This window comes from Coregonus clupeaformis, chromosome 1 (assembly GCF_020615455.1).
Source record: "Coregonus clupeaformis isolate EN_2021a chromosome 1, ASM2061545v1, whole genome shotgun sequence".
Taxonomy (NCBI): domain Eukaryota; kingdom Metazoa; phylum Chordata; class Actinopteri; order Salmoniformes; family Salmonidae; genus Coregonus; species Coregonus clupeaformis.
Window position 1 is genome coordinate 64383285 of NC_059192.1, and position 18941 is coordinate 64402225.

At 45.6% G+C, this 18941-nt stretch overlaps 1 protein-coding gene across 7 annotated transcripts in view; it reads left to right on the plus strand.

Moving 5' to 3' along the window:
• LOC121571715 (girdin) overlaps positions 1-18941 on the plus strand; it is an 88610-nt gene that overhangs the window by 56540 nt on the left and 13129 nt on the right. For 5 of the 7 annotated variants that reach the window (XM_041883359.2, XM_041883366.2, XM_041883383.2 and 2 more), the window contains exons 9-27: positions 4037-4118; positions 5629-5787; positions 5958-6104; positions 6631-6775; positions 7158-7336; positions 8495-8632; positions 9164-9478; positions 9671-10426; positions 10993-11123; positions 11322-11460; positions 11819-12001; positions 12150-12311; positions 12796-13073; positions 13281-13424; positions 13844-14030; positions 14516-14661; positions 14806-14898; positions 15446-15648; positions 16207-16278. In XM_041883359.2, the coding sequence (XP_041739293.1) occupies positions 4037-4118; positions 5629-5787; positions 5958-6104; positions 6631-6775; positions 7158-7336; positions 8495-8632; positions 9164-9478; positions 9671-10426; positions 10993-11123; positions 11322-11460; positions 11819-12001; positions 12150-12311; positions 12796-13073; positions 13281-13424; positions 13844-14030; positions 14516-14661; positions 14806-14898; positions 15446-15648; positions 16207-16278 (3659 nt within the window). The remainder of the gene's footprint in view (positions 1-4036; positions 4119-5628; positions 5788-5957; positions 6105-6630; positions 6776-7157; positions 7337-8494; positions 8633-9163; positions 9479-9670; positions 10427-10992; positions 11124-11321; positions 11461-11818; positions 12002-12149; positions 12312-12795; positions 13074-13280; positions 13425-13843; positions 14031-14515; positions 14662-14805; positions 14899-15445; positions 15649-16206; positions 16279-18941) is intronic. The other 2 variants (XM_041883374.2, XM_041883394.2) reach the window with 1 other exon arrangement.

Consider the following 18941-nt stretch of genomic DNA (forward strand, 5'->3'; position numbering starts at 1 on the left):
CCTTACGGTGAAGCATGGTGGTGGCAGCATCATGCTATGGGGATGTTTTTCAGCGGCAGAGACTGGGAGACTAGTCAGGAACCCGATCGAACATCTCTGGAGAGACCTGAAAATAGCTGTGCATCGACACTCCCCATCCAACCCATCCAACAGAGCTTGAGATGATCTGCAGAGAGGAATGGGAGAAACTCCCCAAATACAGGTGTGCCAAGCTTCTAGCGTCATACCCAAGAAGACTTGAGGCTGTAATCGCTGCCAAAGGTGTTTCAATAAAGTACTGAGTGAAGGGTCTGAATATTTATGTAAATTTAATATTTCTGTGTTTTTAATACATTTGCAACATTTTCAAAAAAATGGTTTTTGCTTCATCATTATGGGGTACTGTGTGTATCTTGATGAGGGGAAAAAACTATTTAATCCATTTTAGAATAAGGCATTAACGTAACAAAGTGGAAAAAGTCAAGGGGTCTGAATATTTTCCGAATGCATTGTATGCAATTATCTGTAAGGTCCCTTAGTCAAGCAGTGAATTTCGAACACAGATTCAACCACAAAGACCTGGGAGGTTTTCCAATGCCTCGCAAAGAAGGGAACCTATTGGTAGGTGGGTAAAACATGTTTTTTTAAAAGCAGACATTGAATGTCCCCTTGAGCATGATGAATTTATTAATCACACTTTGGATGGTGTATCAATACACCCAGTCACTACAAAGATACAGGCGTCCTATCTAACTCAGTTGCCGGAGAGGAAGGAAACCGCTCAGGGGTTTCACAATGAGGCCAATGGTGACTTTAAAACAGTTACAGAATTTAATGGCTGTGATAGGAAAAACTGAGGATGGATCAGCAACGTTGTAGTTACTCCACAATACTAACCTAATTGACAGAGTGAAAAGAAGGAAGCCTGTACAGAATACAAATATTCCAAAACATGCATCCTGTTTGCAATAAGGCACTAAAGTAAAACTGCAAAAAATGTGGCAAAGAAATTCATGTCCTGAATACAAAGCGTTACGTTTTGGGGCAAATCCAACACACATCACTGAGTACCACTCTTCATATTTTCAAGCTTGTCATCGGCAAGGACTAGGTTTTTTTTTTTGATTAAAATAAATGGAATAAGCTAAGTACAGGCAAAGTCCTAGAGGAAAACCTGGTTCAGTCTGCTTTCCAACAGACACTGGGAGACAAATTCACCTTTGAGCAGGACAATAACCTAAAACACAAGGCCAAGGATACACTGGAGTTGGATGTTGCTGAGTGGCCTAGTTACAGATTTGACTTAAATCGGCTTGAAAATCTATGGCAAAACTTGAAAATGGCTGTCTAGCAATGATCAACAATCAACTTGAAAGAGCTTGAATAATTTTTTTAAGAATGTGCAAATATTGTACAATCCCAGGTGTGCAAAGCTCTTAGAGACTTACCCAGAAAGACTCACAGCTGTAATCGCTGCCAAAGGTGATTCTAACCTGTATCGACTCGGGTGTGAATACTTATATATTTCAGTATTTTTATTTTTTATTTGTTTTATTCAGGCTGTAACGCAACAAAATGTGGAATAAGTCAAGGGGTATGAATACTTTCTGAAGGCACTGCATGTACATTAATGTAATAGAATGAACAGTACCTGTCAAATAAATACAAATCAAACGAGTCCAAACCACTTCCATCAATGGAAATAGATTTTCAGCTCCTATTTATTTCTGTGTGTCTGTAGAATCACTCTCCCTTCTCCACCATCCATCTCTGCTTTACAGTCTTATAAAAGGCAGACTGTTGAAGCTCCCTCCAATGCCATGTACACTTTGGCTAGGCAGTAGATATTTTCCTGCCACTCCAGGAAAGCCGGTATGTGTGTGAGGGCCTTTCCGTGGCTGGTGGCAGAACCTGTACAGACGGCCGGAGGGATGCTGCTCTGAGGATTTTCTTTCCTCTGATTGCTCCTTCCTCACTGCCTCTGTTTCAAGACCTTCAACTTCCATTGAAAGAATGCAGATCGGATCGGTCTCACCAGGGAGGAGAGCCAGAAAGTCATGCATGTCCGTCCTCTGCTGAAATAGACAACCAATTACCTTCAGTGATGATAATCACACAGCTAAACTACGTGAGTGACTGAGAGGCGGAGAGGTAACTGTGATCATGTCGCTATGATGTTTCTTTTTTTTGTTGCATTCAGTCACGAGGCACATTGAGCTTTTTTAGGTTGTCTTTTTGTAAAACTTTTAACTTGCTTTATCGGGCAACCACGGAGCAGACTTAATTTTTCCGACTGCTCACACAATGTACACAAAAGTATGTGGACACCCTTTCAAATTAGTGGATTCGGGTATTTCAGCCACACACGTTGCTGACAGGTGTATAAAATCGAGCACACAGCCTCTCCATAAACAAACATTGGCAGTAGAATGGCCCATACTGAAGAGCTCAGTGACTTTCAACGTGGCACCGTCATAGGATGCCACCTTTCCAACAAGTCAGTTCGTAAAATTTCTGCCCTGCTAGAGCTGCTGTTATTGTGAATTGGAAACGTCTAGGAGCAACAACGGCTCAGCCGCGAATTGGTAGGCCACACAAGCTCACAGAACGGGACCGCCGAGTGCTGAAGCACGTAAAAATCGTCTGTCCAAGGTTGCAACACTCACTACCGAGTTCCAAACTGCCTCTGGAAACAACGTCAGCACAATAACTGTTTGTTGGGAGCTTCATGAAATGGGTTTCCATGGCCGAGCAGCTGCACACAAACCTAAGATCACCATGCGCAATGCCAAGCGTCGGCTGGAGTGGCGTAAAGCTCGCCGTCATTGGACTCTTGAGCAGTGGAAACGCGTTCTCTGGAGTGATGAATCACGCTTCACCTTCTAGCAGTCTGACGGACTAATCTGGGTTTGGTGGATGCCAGGAGAACGCTACATGCCCCAATGCATAGTGAGAACTGTACATTTTGGTGGAGGAGGAATAATGTTCTGGGGCTGTTTTTCATGGTTCAGGCCCCTTAGTTCCAGTGAAGGGAAAACTTAACGCTACAGCGTACAATGGCGTTCTAGACGATTCTGTGCTTCCAACTTTGTGGCAACAGTTTGGGGAAGGGCCTTTCCTGTTTCAGTCGGACAATGCCCCCGTGCACAAAGCAAGGTCCGTACAGAAATGGTTAGTTTGTCGAGATCGGTGTGGAAGAACTTGACTGGCCTGCACAGAGCCCTGACCTCAACCCCATCGAACACCTTTGGGATGAATTGGAACACCGACATCACTAATGCTCTTGTGGCTGAATGTAGCAATGTTTCAACATCTAGTGGAACGCCTTCCCAGAAGAGTGGAAGCTGTTATAGCAGTAAATGGGGGAACCAACTCCATATTAATGCCCATGATTTTGGAATGAGATGTTCGATGAGCAGATACTTTTGGCCATGTAGTGTATAATTCTTGTGCAATATTATTTAATTATTTCATATATTTTACATGTGATAATGCCACACAGAGGGACCGACACCTGTAATAATCTGAAGTACCCAAAAGTGCCACTAAATGTCTTGTGATAGATTACATAAAATCCTTGAAAGATACCAGAATTCTGGTAGTTTACTGGTAAACGTCAAAAGTTTCCAGTAATATACCCTCCGTTTGCAACCCTAACCATGAGCCTACATAACTAATTTGTTGTGATTTGGACTTTATGGTTCACGTGAAGGTTTTCCAAAATGGAGGAAAATCTATCCTGACAGACCTTATGGGTCCTTGAGGCAGATTTGTTCAGAATGAGGAAAGACACCTACATACCAAGTTTCAAGTCTAAGTCAAACGGACGGCGGATGTGAGGGTTTAAGTGAGACTGCTTATAACAGTGCCACCTATAGGCCAATCGGTGCCTTTTTGACCAAGTTACTCATGGCCAAATTAGAAATATGTCAAGAAAAAAAGTATCATAAGAATAACAATAGATTTCACAGCTTTGGTCTTTGTTTGTGAGGAAGGATGTTTTACAGATATGTCTCTTTCTCTCCCTCTCTCTTTTCCTTCTCTCTCTCTCTCTCAGGGAGGAGAAGAGTGAGCAGCTGCTGGACTGTAGACAGGAGCTGGACAATATGGAGACTGAGAACAAGAGGATTCAGCAAGAGGTACTGGACAAAACAAACCTAGCTACTACAGCACAGAGATATATAGAACAGATTTCCAACTCAGCATTAGAAAGATGAAACTAGTACAACATATAGCCCGACATAACACATTACCGTTCAACCCCAGAGCAGACTGAGGCCTCACTAGTGTGGCACAGAATAGGTCAACACAGCTGAGTAATCACCGGGAGTCAATTACAGCTGATGTCAGAGTTCCCAGTCCACGTCACATTACACGACTTAGCACCAGCATGACTCCACTTAATACACTAATACACACAGTCTGCCTTGGACCAACATGTCTCTTCTGATCTCCAGCTACACACTTTTACACAGAAACTATGCACTGACCATGCTGCTGAGCTATGCTAGGCATCAGTCCAGCTTTACAAGCCTGCCACACAAAGCTGGCCCACCGACTACTAGACAAAAGCTCCACCTATAAGACATCATGTCACCAGTGGTGCCCTGACTGCTCTCAGGGTTATACAACACATCAAACCATCTCCACCACCTCCTATTGTAAATGCTTAATCATTAGGTTAATGCCCTTAACCAATTAGTGGCTGAGCTATCTATAGTTTGGCTAACTCCTTAGATGTAGGCAAAGATGTTCTTTTATTTATAGTCTTTGCTGTAAACATGATTCGCAGCGCTAGAAAGTAGGGACCACAGCAACAGCATGGCAGAGGTGCTTGTTATTGTGTGTGTTGGGTCATTTCAAATCCCCCTTCCAGAGAAGATTACTGGCTAATGACCCTATTGACTAAGGGGAGCTTTAGCCTTTCCCTGTGTATGACTGCCATGTGTGTGTACGTGCATGCGTCTACCTACTCAGTCTATGGTGTCTACCACCTGAGTGTGTGAATGTGTTTGTTTACCAATATGAATTATGCCTGTGTGCAATGCATGTACACGGAGTGTACAAAACATTAGGAGTACCTGCTCTTTCCATGACATAGACTGACTAGGTGAAAGCTATGATATTTTATTTATGTCACCTGTTAAATCCACTTCAATCAGTGTAGATGAAGGGGAGGAGACATGTTGAAGAAGGATTTTTAAGCCTTGAGACATGGATTGTGTATGTGTGCCATTCAGAGGGTGAATGGGCAAGACAAAATATTTAAGTGCCTTTGAACGAGGTATGATAGTAGGTGCCAGGCGCATTGGTTTGTGTAAAGAACTGCAACGCTGCTGGGTTTTTCACGCTCAACGGTTTCCCGTGTGTATCAAGAATGGTTCACCACCCAAAGGATATCCAGCCAACTTAGGAAGCATTGGCGTCAACATGGGCCAGCATCTTTGTGGAATGCTTTCAACACCTTGTAGAGTCCGTGCCCCGACGAATTGAGGCTGTTCTGAGGGCAACATGGGTTGCAACTCAATATTAGAAAGGTGTTCTTTCGTTTTGTACACTCAGTGTATATAGTGGGAATGAGTCTGTGTGAAAACAAATATCTTGTATGTGTGTGACACTGACATTAAATGTTTTGTTTGTTCCCTCCAGAGCCTGCAGTTGTTGTCAGACGCGCGTTCTGCCAGGGCCTATCGTGACGAGCTGGACGTTCTCAGAGAGAAGGCCATCAGAGTGGACAAGCTGGAAAGTGAAGTGGGACGCTACAAGGAGAGGCTCCATGACATTGAGTTCTATAAAGCTAGAGTAGAGGTACACCCAACAAACAAATAGCAGTTCAGCACCCAACAAGCTTGACCTGTCAATTAAGCATTCATTGGGTGTAACATAAATGTATTGACAATGTTTGTTGAATGTTGTGAGCCCTGTGTATTAGAAGTGATAGGGCTGTGGCTGATGTTGATCTGTGCTGGGCCCTACAGGAGCTAAAGGAGGACAACCAGGTTCTGCTGGAGACCAAGGCCATGCTAGAGGACCAGCTAGAAGGAACCAGGGCTCGGTCTGACAAACTCCATGAGCTGGAGAAAGAGAGCCTGCAGCTCAAATCCAAGATCCACGACATGGAAATGGTGAGGGAGAGATTGAGAATGAAAGTCTGTGTTTTGTGTGTGTGGGATTAAAGGTTAACAGACATGCTGGTATATTTGTATATTTTCTCTTTATGGAAACATTTTGTAGGTTCTCTCTGAATAAAATCCCATATACTGCGCTGAATAGGTTCTCACTGTAAAATACAATTTATGCTTGATCCAGTTATATGCGATCCAGAGGCTTGCGGAGGCCAAATCAAGCTACGTACTGCATTATCATGCGCTTCCCAAATGTTGTACAATACGGAGGGCTCCATATAGCTCTGCATTGACATGATTGGTTGACGATATGTGGAGGCGGTACGTCATGAAAACTTCCTTTACAACAGCTCAGCTCCACGAAGCACAATAAGTATGAATGCCCTGACTTCTACAGAGGCCGCATCGCAGTAAATGCTATACTGTCAATGCAAACGCCGGAATGACCTTAAATCGGCTTTAAGATTTAGTAACTGTATAGCCATCCTGACAGTACGTTGTGTGTTTGTCTGTCTGTGTGCATCAGGAGCGGGACATGGACAGGAAGCGTATTGAGGAGCTGCTAGAGGAGAACCTGGTGCTAGAGATGGCCCAGAAACAGAGCATGGACGAGTCTCTCCACCTGGGCTGGGAGCTGGAGCAGCTCTCCAAGACCCCTGATCTGACAGAGGGTGAGCAGCTTGGAGCAGCAGCCTACAGTAGGCCTACTGGGGCTCTGGCTCCAACCCCGGCCCTGGCCCACCATACACACACAACAGATTGGACAGGGTTTATTTACACATGATTAGCTCCTGTAATTAATATTTAATGAATCCAAGACCCAGATTAGCAACGGGCCTGGATTTGGAACAATGTTTATGGGTTTAACTGGTCTTGGATCAGGATAAACCCTGTGTGTTTCCTCAGTAACTACAGCGCTGATATAGATCTACATTAGGGATGTCCCATACTTCCTCTTCCCCTTTAGGAAGTTCCCCAACACTATAACAGAGCCTTTAGTATTCGGGTGCAGTATGTTGTTGTGTGTCTAACATAGTTGGTTTCATTGTGCAGTGCCTCAGATGTCTCTGGGCCACGAGGTGAATGAGCTGACGTCCAGCCGCCTGCTGAAGCTGGAGAAAGAGAACCAGGGCCTGCTGAAAACCGTGGAGGCGTTGAGGGGCTCTGCCAGCGAAGACGCCCCTGCACGCCGCCTCAAGGCCGACAAGGAGAACCAGAGGCTCACCCAGAGGGTCAGAGCAGCTTTTACACTTGTCCCCTACATCTTCACACTTGCTGCCTAAACATGTGCCCTCATCTGCCCAACCCACATTGGCTCTTTATTGCATCAACAACATAACAATGGCTGCCTGCTCTGTAACCCTACAGTACATTAGCATCTTTCTCCAGCCCCCTATATTTCACCCCAGGACTTGGCTTTCAGGACTCTTAGATCCATGACAACAGAGGGAGTTGAAAGAACTGAGTAAATCCTGAAGTCCATTTCCTATTATTTCTCAGACTTGACACTTGAAGGCCCCTCTCTAAGCTAACTCTCTCAGCTATTTTCAGATACTTAAACCTTCTCTGTGCTCTCCACATAAAATGCATGAAATGTGCATTTCTCAGGCAAAACTGAGTTAGGCAACAGCACTCTGTCTGTAACAGAGCCCATTTAAAAGTGAATCCAAGCAGGAGCTCTTGCACAATAACAGCCGTTTAACTGGCAGCCTGTAGACAGGCAATAAGAAGGCAATTTTGAGTTAAGCTGCTTTGACATAATTAAGTGCTTGTGAGTATATCTATGATATGATTAGTAATAATCAGCCTGCCTTTTGAAGAATTTACTCCACAAGTGTGGTGTGTATGTGTATGCAGTGCCCTTGTAGTTGCTGTTGGTGCCACAGTGTTTGTGCGTTATGTGGTGTACAGGAAGGGGAGTGGGAGAGAATAGATGGAGGATGAAATGGCTGCAGTGAAAAGCTTTTATTTGTAGATAATTCAGCCCCCTGCCTTTCCCTTTGTAGAGGGTGTGAGTGAAGTGAGTGGTAACTATCTAGTGCAGTCAGACAAAGCAGCTACTGGAGGGGAGAGGAGACAACTGAGATTGGAGCCAGTGTTCATCGGAAGAGTTCTATATGGAGTCGCTTACGCATCTCTTTAATATAGGACATGTATCACAACTATTAGAGAAATATAAATAACAATGTCTGTGCATCAATTCAGTTTTACTTTGGCAAATCAGGAAATGAATTTGAGAACAATGGGTTCTTCAATTTAAGTGACCGGATTACAATGTAATTGAGTCCAATCGTGATGGGTAATGATGTGGTACTGCATACTGTCATTGTGTCTGTGATCTAAGTGACTGGGTGCCATGGTAACAGTGCATCCTCTGTGTGTGCCTGCAGCTGGAGCAGATGGAGAGTGAGCTGAACACAGACCGGGAGAGTCTGCACAGTGCAGAGAGCCTCAGCACCGACCTGATGAAGGAGAAGGCTCTGTTGGAGAAAACCCTGGAGACACTGAGAGAGAACTCAGATAGACAGGTACACAGGAATGCATGTCCATGCTCAAGACACAAGCAGCCCTTCATTTTAGGTGGGTCAAAGGACTGATTTGATGTTGTTCTGGTCTTGTTCCAAGAAACTCAAAATGACATTACAATTTAATCATTATGTATCTGGATTGAGTTTTCTTAGGAGAGAGCAGTATTTGTGCTTACATTCTCCCAGTGAGTTTGAAGAGCTCTGTGTGGCTTGGGGGGTAATGAAAGCAGACAGAATCTAATGAGGCACCAGACACAGGGAGTTTAGATTGATGATGTTTACAGTAGAAGAACAGGGACACAAGCCAGATCTCTGGTGGACCTACACTACAGCGTTCAGAGCTAGGTCCAGGAGCTTTTCATGACCACTCGACCTGATTAGGAAAGATTCAGGACCCTAGGGTATTATTAGAACAAATAGTTTTTCATGGTCAAATAATCTCTGGGGCTCTGTTGATATTAACACCATATTGAAACATGACTGGAGTTGAAGCTGTCCCATATCGCCACTCAGACGTCCTCCATGTTCCAGGTGAAAGGCCTGGAGCAGGAGAACGAGCATCTGACCCAGACCGTCTCGTCGCTGAGGCAACGCTCCCAGGTGGGCGCTGAGGCGCGGGTCAAAGACGTGGAGAAGGAGAATCGCGTGCTACACGAGTCTATCCGGGAGACCAGCTCCAAGCTCAACAAGCTGGAGTTTGAGCGCAAGCAGCTACGTAAGGACCTTGAGGTGTACAAGGAGAAGGGCGAGAGGGCGGAGGAGCTGGAGGTGGAGGCGCAGCGGCTGGAGAGGGAGAATGAGGCCCTGCAGAAACGAGTAGCCAGTCTGGGCATCGCCTGTGATAAGGTCTGCCCCTGCATGCATTGGTGGCTGTAAACTTCACTTATATTTGTCGGTGTACCTGGTGTCTATTGTGTGCCAAATTAGTCACTTATTTCTTACTTTGTTGTGCAGCTCCCATTGTATACAGTAGATGGGAGTTTGAATGAGGAAAAGTGCTTTATTGATAAATGTTCCCATATTCTCCCAAATCTTCAGGTGGTGTCTCTGGAGAAGGAGAACTCCGAGCTGGAGGCAGAGGGCCGTCGTTTAAAGAAGTTGGTGGACGGCCTGCGGAGCACATCCTTCCAGCTGGAGGCCCTGGAGAAGGAGAACTCCCAGCTGGACGAGGAGAACCTGCAGCTTCGCAGGGCTGCTGAGGTGCTCCGCTCGGCTGGGAACAAGGCGGCTCAGCTGGAGCTGGAAAACCGTGAGCTGGAGAGTGAGAGGAGCCAGCTGAAAAGGAGCCTGGAGCTGCTCAAGGCCTCCTCCAAGAAAACTGAGAGGCTCGAGGTGAGCAACCAGGGCCTGGATACAGAAAACCAGCGGCTGCAGAAGGCCCTGGAGAACAGCAGCCGCAAGATGCAGCAGCTGGAGGGGGAGCTGCAGGACGTGGAGCAGGAGAACCAGAGCCTGCAGAGGAGCCTGGAGGAACTGAAGATCTCCAGCAAACGTCTGGAGCAGCTGGAGCAGGAGAATAAGACTCTGGAGCAGGAGAGCTCTCAGCTGGAGAAGGACAAGAAGCAGCTGGAGAAGGACAACAAGAGGCTGAGACAGCAGGCGGAGATCAGGGACTCCAAGATGGACGAGGACAACCTGAGGATCAGCCACCTGGAGAAGGAGAATCGCTCCCTGGGCAAGGAGATGACCTCATTCAAGGACTCCTGCAACCGCCTCAAAGACCTGGAGAAGGCGAACAAGGAGCTGGTCAAACAGGCCACCATCGATAAGAAGACCCTGGTCACTCTGCGAGAGGTAATGATGTAGCTACTACCTTAGAAATGCATGGTGTAATGGTAGGATATATATTGTTATGGTAATGCATTGGGTGAATGCCCATAGGACTTCAAATGTGCATTTAGAAGATTGATTAAAGGAAAACTCCACCCAAAACTATATTTTGGTATTTGTTTTATTAGTCCATTGTTGATATAGTCCCAACATGTTTTGCATGTCAGCAATCAAGTTTTCAAGATGTATTTTGAAAGTAAGATATCTTGAAAACTTGATTGCTGACATGCAAAACATTTTGGGACTGACCTTTAGGTTCAGCTATAATCATTGCACCCGCATTATGCGAGAAGTAATAAAACCAGAGCACTATGCCAACACTTTTTCTCAAACTTGGAACTCCACTATGTTCCATTAAGGCCATTAAGATTGGATTATTCATGAATAAAGGATTACGTTCTAGGGATTATGAATGTAGAAATGAAAGGAAAGGGGGTACCTAGTCAGTTGTACAACTGAATGCATTCAACTGAAATGTGTCTTCCGCATTTAACCCAACCGTGACTCTGGATTGGCGTTTGATGTTCCAGGAACTGGTGAGTGAGAAACTGCGGACTCAGCAGATGAACAATGACCTGGAGAAACTGACCCACGAGCTGGAGAAGATAGGCCTCAACAAGGAGAGGCTGCTGCAGGACGAGCAGAGCTCTGACGACGACAGGTAACACACACACACACACACACACACACACACCACTATGCTGCTGCTCAAAGGTACCCATCCCCCCATAAATAATCCTAATCACATCAATGAAGGTTCATATTAGGCACTCTGCCAACAATACAGTGTCAAGACATTGAATTCTGTCCAGGAAAGATCCTTTGTCTTTTAATGATTGTGAATGTCCCTTATGTGCAGGTACAAGCTGCTGGAGTTCAAGCTAGAGTCCACTCTCAAGTCTTCTCTGGAGATCAAGGAGGAGAAGATAGCTGCCTTGGAAGCAAGACTGCAGGAGTCCTCCAACCTCAACCAACAACTGCGCCAGGAGCTCAAAACTGTTGAGTCCTAAAACAATACAGAACAGCAGCCCAGTGAAAATTCTGTACCAAAACATTATCCCAGAGAGGTTCTGTGTTATGCTTCTTTAACACATGACTCAGAGAAACGCTCAAATGCTTCTCAGAGGCAATTCATTATTTATTAATTCCTTTTTCATTGTGTTATCTATTCATGAGGCACCAGGAGCCTAGAAAACACTGAGAATAGTTTCCGCAGCATATGTTTAACTCTGTGACGAAAACTAGAACTCTTGCCGCTGGGGTGCCAGAACAGAGAACAGTGTTAGTAATGGAACTCATAGCATGGGCATATTTTGGGGGGTGGAGGTTTAACCATTTCACCTTTGACCTCTCCAGGTGAAGAAGAACTACGAGGCCCTGCGACAAAGGGAGGAGGAGGAGAGGATGGTGCAGAGCTCACCCCCCAGAGGAGGGGACAGGGAGGACTCTCAGGCGGTCAACAAGTGGGAGAAGGAGAGCCACGAGACCACCCGGGAACTGCTGAAGGTCAAAGACCGCCTCATCGAAGTGGAGAGGAACGTGAGTAAACTCCATCTAATCAACAACTCAAAACAAAAACAGCAATCGTAGATACAGTATGTGACAGTGATGTGTCACTGAAGTGTGAAGGGCCTCTGTATATAATTAATGCATGCGTGAATCTTGTGTGTCTCTCTGTCATTTTCAGAACGCCACCCTCCAGGCAGAGAAGCAGGCCCTGCATACCAACCTGAAGCAGCTGGAGACCCAGAGCAGTAACCTGCAGGCTCAGATTCTGGCTCTACAGAGACAGACTGCATCTCTACAGGAGAACAACACCACCCTACAGACCCAGAACGCCAAACTACAGGTAAGACCTGGTTCCCTCTGTTGCTCCTTCACTGCCGTTCCCATGCACCCTATACGTTGGCCTTGTCTTCACTGCATCCATAGCCTATATTGTAGTTTAAACCCTCCCCAAGCTGTCTCTCTCCACTCTGCCACATGGCTAGAGAGAATTCCCATCTCATAAGCCACATCTAACATTTGACCACTGATGTTTATCCAAATCAGACAAGGACATGCGATGTCTCAACCATCACTGTTTACTGGATGGACAGGCTGTCTGTGTACACAGTGCCCCCTATTGCTCAGAACTGACACCTACACCTATTCAAATTATTTGGTGTGGTTCTCACCCTGTTTTTTTTCACATAACTGAATAATATAATCCAATGCAATGCCTAGAAGGACATGACAAAATCCTTGAATAAATAGATCTAGTTAAGGGCATTTCTGAGTAAATGAGTTCAGACAGCACAGATGTCCAATCAGATGTCTTGTTTCCCCTTTAGGTGGAGAACTCCACCCTGAACTCCCAGAGTGGTGCTCTCATGGCCCAAAATGCCCAGCTTGCGACACAGCAGTCCAGCATGGAGAACGAGAAGGAGGGGGCGGTGAGGGAGAGGGAGGACCTGAGGTCCACCTATGAGATGCTACTGAGGGACCATGAGAAGTTGGCTGCCCTGCATGAGAGGCAGGCCTCTGAGTATGAGGGCCTCATCGGCAAACACGGAGGCCTGAAAAGTGCCCACAAGAGCCTGGAATCACAGCACAGAGACCTGGAGGACAGGTGGGGTTTCTACTGGTGCTGTTATGTGCTTACAGTATACTGTAGCACAGCTGGCATCGATCACACACTTAACCACACACGGCCAAATACACATGCATGACAGTCTTACTATGCACTCAGTTCCACACTACCATTACACAGTACTCAAGTCAGAGACACATATACACACACAGCTGCCATCCACTAACTGGTGGTAATGTGTTGCAGGTATAACCAGCTGCTGAGGCAGAAGGATCAGCTGGAGGAGCTGGAGAAACAGCTGAAGGCACAGCAGGAGAAGATGCTGTCTGAGAACATGAGCCACGAGGCCACGGCTGTAGACTACTACAAACTGAAGGAGGAGAATGAAAGGTGAGTGTTTCAGGGACTGAGTTCTGTGTGTGTGTGTGTGTGTGTGTGTGTCTGTTTGTATGAGAGAGTGGGGGAGGAGGAGGGGAATTTGCCCTGAGGGTTACTTTGAGGTGCAAGGGAACATCCTTAAACTGTCAATCCAGGTGCAGAGAAATCTGTGCAAGAAGATCTTTAGAGAGAGAGGGAAAAGAAAGTCTGCATGTTTTGAGTGGCAGTATGCAGACATTTTAAGTGGTTGCAATTAGAGAACTAACCATTTGGTTGTTATTTTCAAACTGAAATGTTAATAAGTGTGTTTTTCCCTCGTCTTGAAAGGTCAGTCCCTCAAACCACAGTTTGACATGTGACAGGGGCTATGAGTAAAGAATGTGCTGTTTAAAAACACATGATGACGTCTCTGTGTGTGTTTCTGTGTGTAGGCTGAACATGGCACACTGCCAGCTGGTGAAGGATAATGAGGGACTGCAGGTTGACCATAAGAACCTGAAGAGCCAGATGAACGGTGCCAAGCTGGAACAGACCCGCCTGGAGGCGGAGTTCTCCAAACTCAAAGAGCAGTACCAGCAGCTGGACATCACCTCCACCAAGCTCACCAACCAGTGTGAGGTACGGTTACACTCCCCGCAGTCCCCCTTCACTCCCTCCCACTCACTAACCAGTGTGAGGTACTACAATATCTGTACCCCCTTCCCATAGACTGACCACTAGGTTGTAATTTTCATGTTCCACATATTTCCCAACTCTATCACAGTTAACTCTTGGTAAATGTAGTCATATGTTATGTAAGTGTTCAAAGCTGATATGTGGCCTCGGTCCAGACATGCTTATGTTTGCCTGACATCTGTCTGTTGGAAAGGAAGGCTGATAGAGTAGATGTGCCTGGGGACACACAGCTGGTTTCTCAATACCATGCTCTATGAGGCTTAACAAGTGTCTGACATGTATTCACCCACTGTGAAGGGAAGGCACAGCCCACGTGTAATACATACATACAACAATGTGAAAGAAACTTGGACACCATCCACGTTGCTCAATGAGTATTTCCCATTCAAAATGGAGGTAACAAAAATAGTATATTTCTCTCTCCCTAGTTGCTGAGTCAGTTGAAGGGAAACCTGGAGGAGGAGAACCGTCACCTGTTGGACCAGATCCAGACCCTGATGCTGCAGAACCGCTCCCTGCTAGAACAGACCATGGAGAGCAAGGACCTGTACCACGTAGAACAGAGACAGTACATGTGAGAGATGACCCCACTATTACGTTTTGCAACCCTGTAACCAGTGTTAACTTTAACATTTCAATAGGATAAATGTCCGTTTCTTGGCTATGTAGCTAGATGTCATTTGTGCCTGTCCCTAACTGGTCTTTCCGTCCTTCACAGTGACAAGCTGAACGTGTTGAGGAGACAGAAGGAGAAGCTGGAAGAGAAGATCATGGACCAGTACAAGTTCTACGACCCCTCACCTCCACGGAGGTAAGTAGCTTGGAGGAGTCCACTGCTGTCATTGTGGTTGGTGCTGTGACCATATATCAGCCTCTGTTATAGTAAACAGCTGACTGAGACAAAGCTGACACCCCCCACATGAAAATGAAATATATAACTGCAGTAGATTGCTGCAGTTGTCTGGTTATGGTTCATTCCATTGCCTAATCGACTGCCTTAGCTCGTGTGTGCCTAACCATTCAGTTCTGATTCATTTCCATGCCTTACTAAATGCATATGGTTGAAGTCTGAACCTAACCAACTCCTGCATATGGTTAAAATGTCTACCTAACGAAGAAGCTCTGGTTCATGTTTATGCCTAACCAACATCATCATAGCTGTCTCTGGTGAATTGGAAGGCTGTGGTTTACAAGAACTCCCCTGTTTCAATAAGGCACAAAATGGGAATACAAAAAAATTAATTCCCTTCATTTCAAAACATTGCCCCCCTTTTCGTGCCTACTGAACACTACCCAGAGTCAAATAATGTACCCCAAATTACAAACCCCTCCTACTCCCCCTCTCTCTCTCGTCTCAGACGAGGGAATTGGATCACCCTGAAGATGAAGAAGCTGATCAAGCCGAGGAGTCGGGAGCGGATGCGTTCCCTGACACTGACGCCCACACGCTCCGAGTCCAGCGAGGGCTTCCTGGGGCTTCCTCTGGACAGCCAGGACTCCTCCTCCATAGGCTCTGGCTCCAACTCCCTGGATGACACGCTGACACACAAGAGGAGCAGCAGTGAGTAGACACTCTCTCAGGCCTGCATGGAAAACACCCTACTGATCAGATCAATCAAGCCTTATTTGAAGTGCAATAAAACACATTAATATACTTCACAGTAAAATAGACACAATAGAAGGAAGTAATATAACTATATTTTAAGAGAGTCCGCTCCTGACCAGACAGTCTAGTACTAGGTCTTCCTCTCACTCAATATGTCCCTTCCTCTGACCAGAGGGACTAACACACAGGAAGAAGGACTAGATCACATATTAGCTAAATAAGACACGGGGAGCAGAGCACATGTTAATATATACATGTGGGGTTACACACAGGAAATGCATGTTCAGGCAGAGACAGGTAATATGATGCACGCAGACAGAGAAACCGAAGTACACTGGGTCAGACAGGAAAGTACACGCTGACACAGACACTAGAACATGAGCAGGGGTCATTTGCAGACAGTGAGGTATGCAGGGCGGGAGACACCAGGACAGTAGCTGCTTGTTGCTGTGTGGTGGCTGGTTGTGTGGGCCTAATGCTTGCTGTGCTTGTTTTTCTCTCTCTGAACGATAGGGAAGAAAGACTCTCAGAGAGTGCAGCACTCCCATGTGCAGAGTAACCAGGGCAGCCAAGGTTCCTCTAATGGTATGCTGAGAGGGGAGGGCTGGGCGGGGCTTGTAGTCGAGCTGTCCTGTCACTCAAGGCACGTCAACATGTCGTGACTCATCCTTCAGTCAATGGTCGCGTTCCCCTACTCAGATGTTGCATGCATCAACCAATGCTTGCGTGCCACGTCATCGACTGATAGATTGCTATAACATATGATGTGGTTAGCTGATACATAAAATACCTATCCAGGCGTTGTAAGATCTGGCAGGCGTCAGCAACGCCTGGGCAAAGGAACGCTCCCACATTCCATACCTATTAAACGGTGCAATGCATTATAGGTCACCTGTGCTCAATGCACCAGCTATATATATCTATCTATCTATACAGTACCAGTCAAAAGTTAGGACACACCTACTCATTCAAGGATTTTTCTTTATTTTTACTATTTTCTACATTGTAGAATAATAGTGAAGACATCAAAACTATGAAATAACACATATGGAATCATGTACAGTGAGGAGAAAAAAGTATTTGATCCCCTGCTGATTTTGTACGTTTGCCCACTGACAAAGACATGATCAGTCTATAATTTTATTGGTAGGTTTATTTGAACAGTGAGAGACAGAATAACAACAAAAAAATCCAGAAAAACGCATGTCAAAAATGTTATAAATTGATTTGCATTTTCATGAGGGAAATAAGTATTTGACCCCTCTGCAAAACATGACTTAGTACTTGGTGGCAAAACCCTTGTTGGCAATCACAGAGGTCAGACGTTTCTTGTAGTTGGCCACCAGGTTTGCACACATCTCAGGAGGGATTTTGTCCCACTCCTCTTTGCAGATCTTCTCCAAGTCATTAAGGTTTCGAGGCTGACGTTTGGCAACTCGAACCTTCAGCTCCATCCACAGATTTTCTATAGGATTAAGGTCTGGAGACTGGCTAGGCCACTCCAGGACCTTAATGTGCTTCTTCTTGAGCCACTCCTTTGTTGCCTTGGCCGTGTGTTTTGGGTCATTGTCATGCTGGAATACCCATCCACGACCCATTTTCAATGCCCTGGGTGAGGGAAGGAGGTTCTCACCCAAGATTTGACGGTACATGGCCCCGTTCAATTGTCCCTTTGATGCGGTGAGGTTGTCCTGTCCCCTTAGCAGAAAAACACCCCCAAAGCATAATGTTTTCACCTCCATGTTTGACGGTGGGGATGGTGTTCTTGGGGTCATAGGCAGCATTCCTCCTCCTCCAAACATGGCGAATTTAGTTGATGCCAAAGAGCTCTATTTTGGTCTCATCTGACCACAACACTTTCACCCAGTTCTCCTCTGAATCAGTCAGATGTTCATTGGCAAACTTCAGACAGGTCTGTATATGTGCTTTCTTGAGCAGGGGGACCTTGCGGGCGCTGCAGGATTTCAGTCCTTCACGGCGTAGTGTGTTACCAATTGTTTTCTCGGTGACTATGGTCCCAGCTGCCTTGAGATCATTGACAAGATCCTCCCGTGTAGTTCTGGGCTGATTCCTCACCGTTCTCATGATCATTGCAACTCCACGATGTGAGATCTTGCATGGAGCCACAGGCCGAGGGAGATTGACAGTTATTTTGTGTTTCTTCCATTTGCGAATAATCGCACCAACTGTTGTCACCTTCTCACCAAGCTGCTTGGCAATGGTCTTGTAGCCCATTCCAGCCTTGTGTAGGTCTACAATCTTGTCCCTGACATCCTTGGAGAGCTCTTTGTTCTTGGCCATGGTGGAGAGTTTGGAATCTGATTGATTGATTGATTGCTTCTGTGGACAGGTGTCTTTTATACAGGTAACAAACTGAGATTAGGAGCACTCCCTTTAAGAGTGTGCTCCTAATCTCAGATCATTACGTGTATAAAAGACACCTGGGAGCCAGAAATCTTTCTGATTGAGAGGGGGTCAAATACTTATTTCCCTCATTAAAATGCAAATCAATTTATAAAATGTATGACATGCGTTTCTCTGGATTATTTTGTTGTTATTCTGTCTCACTGTTCAAATAAACCTACCATTAAAATTATAGACTGATCATTTCTTTGTCAGTGGGCAAACGTACAAAATCAGCAGGGGAACAAATACTTTTTTCCCTCACTGTAGTAACCAAAAAAGTGTTAAACAAATCAAAATATATTTTAGATTGTAGATTCTTCAAAATAGCCACCCTGTGCCTTGATGACAGCTTTGTACACTCTTGGCATTCTCTCAACCAGCTTCAACTGGAATACTTTTCCAACAGTCTTGAAGGAGTTCCCACATATGCTGAGCACTTGTTGGCTGTTTTTCCTTCACTCTGATGTCCAACTCATCCCAAACCATCTCAATTGGGTTGAGGTCGGGTGATGCAGCACTCAATCACTCTCCTTCTTGGTCAAATAGCCCATACACAGCCTGGAGGTGTGTTTTGGGTCATTGTCCTGTTGAAAAACAAATGATAGTCCCACTAAGCGCAAACCAGATGGGATGGCGTATCGCTGCAGAATGCTGTGGTAGCCATGCTTGTTAAGTGTGCCTTGAATTCTAAATAAATCACAGACAGTGTCACCAGCAAAGCACCCTCACACCATCACAGCACCTCCTCCATGCTTCACGGTGGGAACCACACATGCGGAGATCATCCGTTCACCTACTCTGCATCTCACAAAGACACAGCGGTTGGAACCAAAAATCTCAAA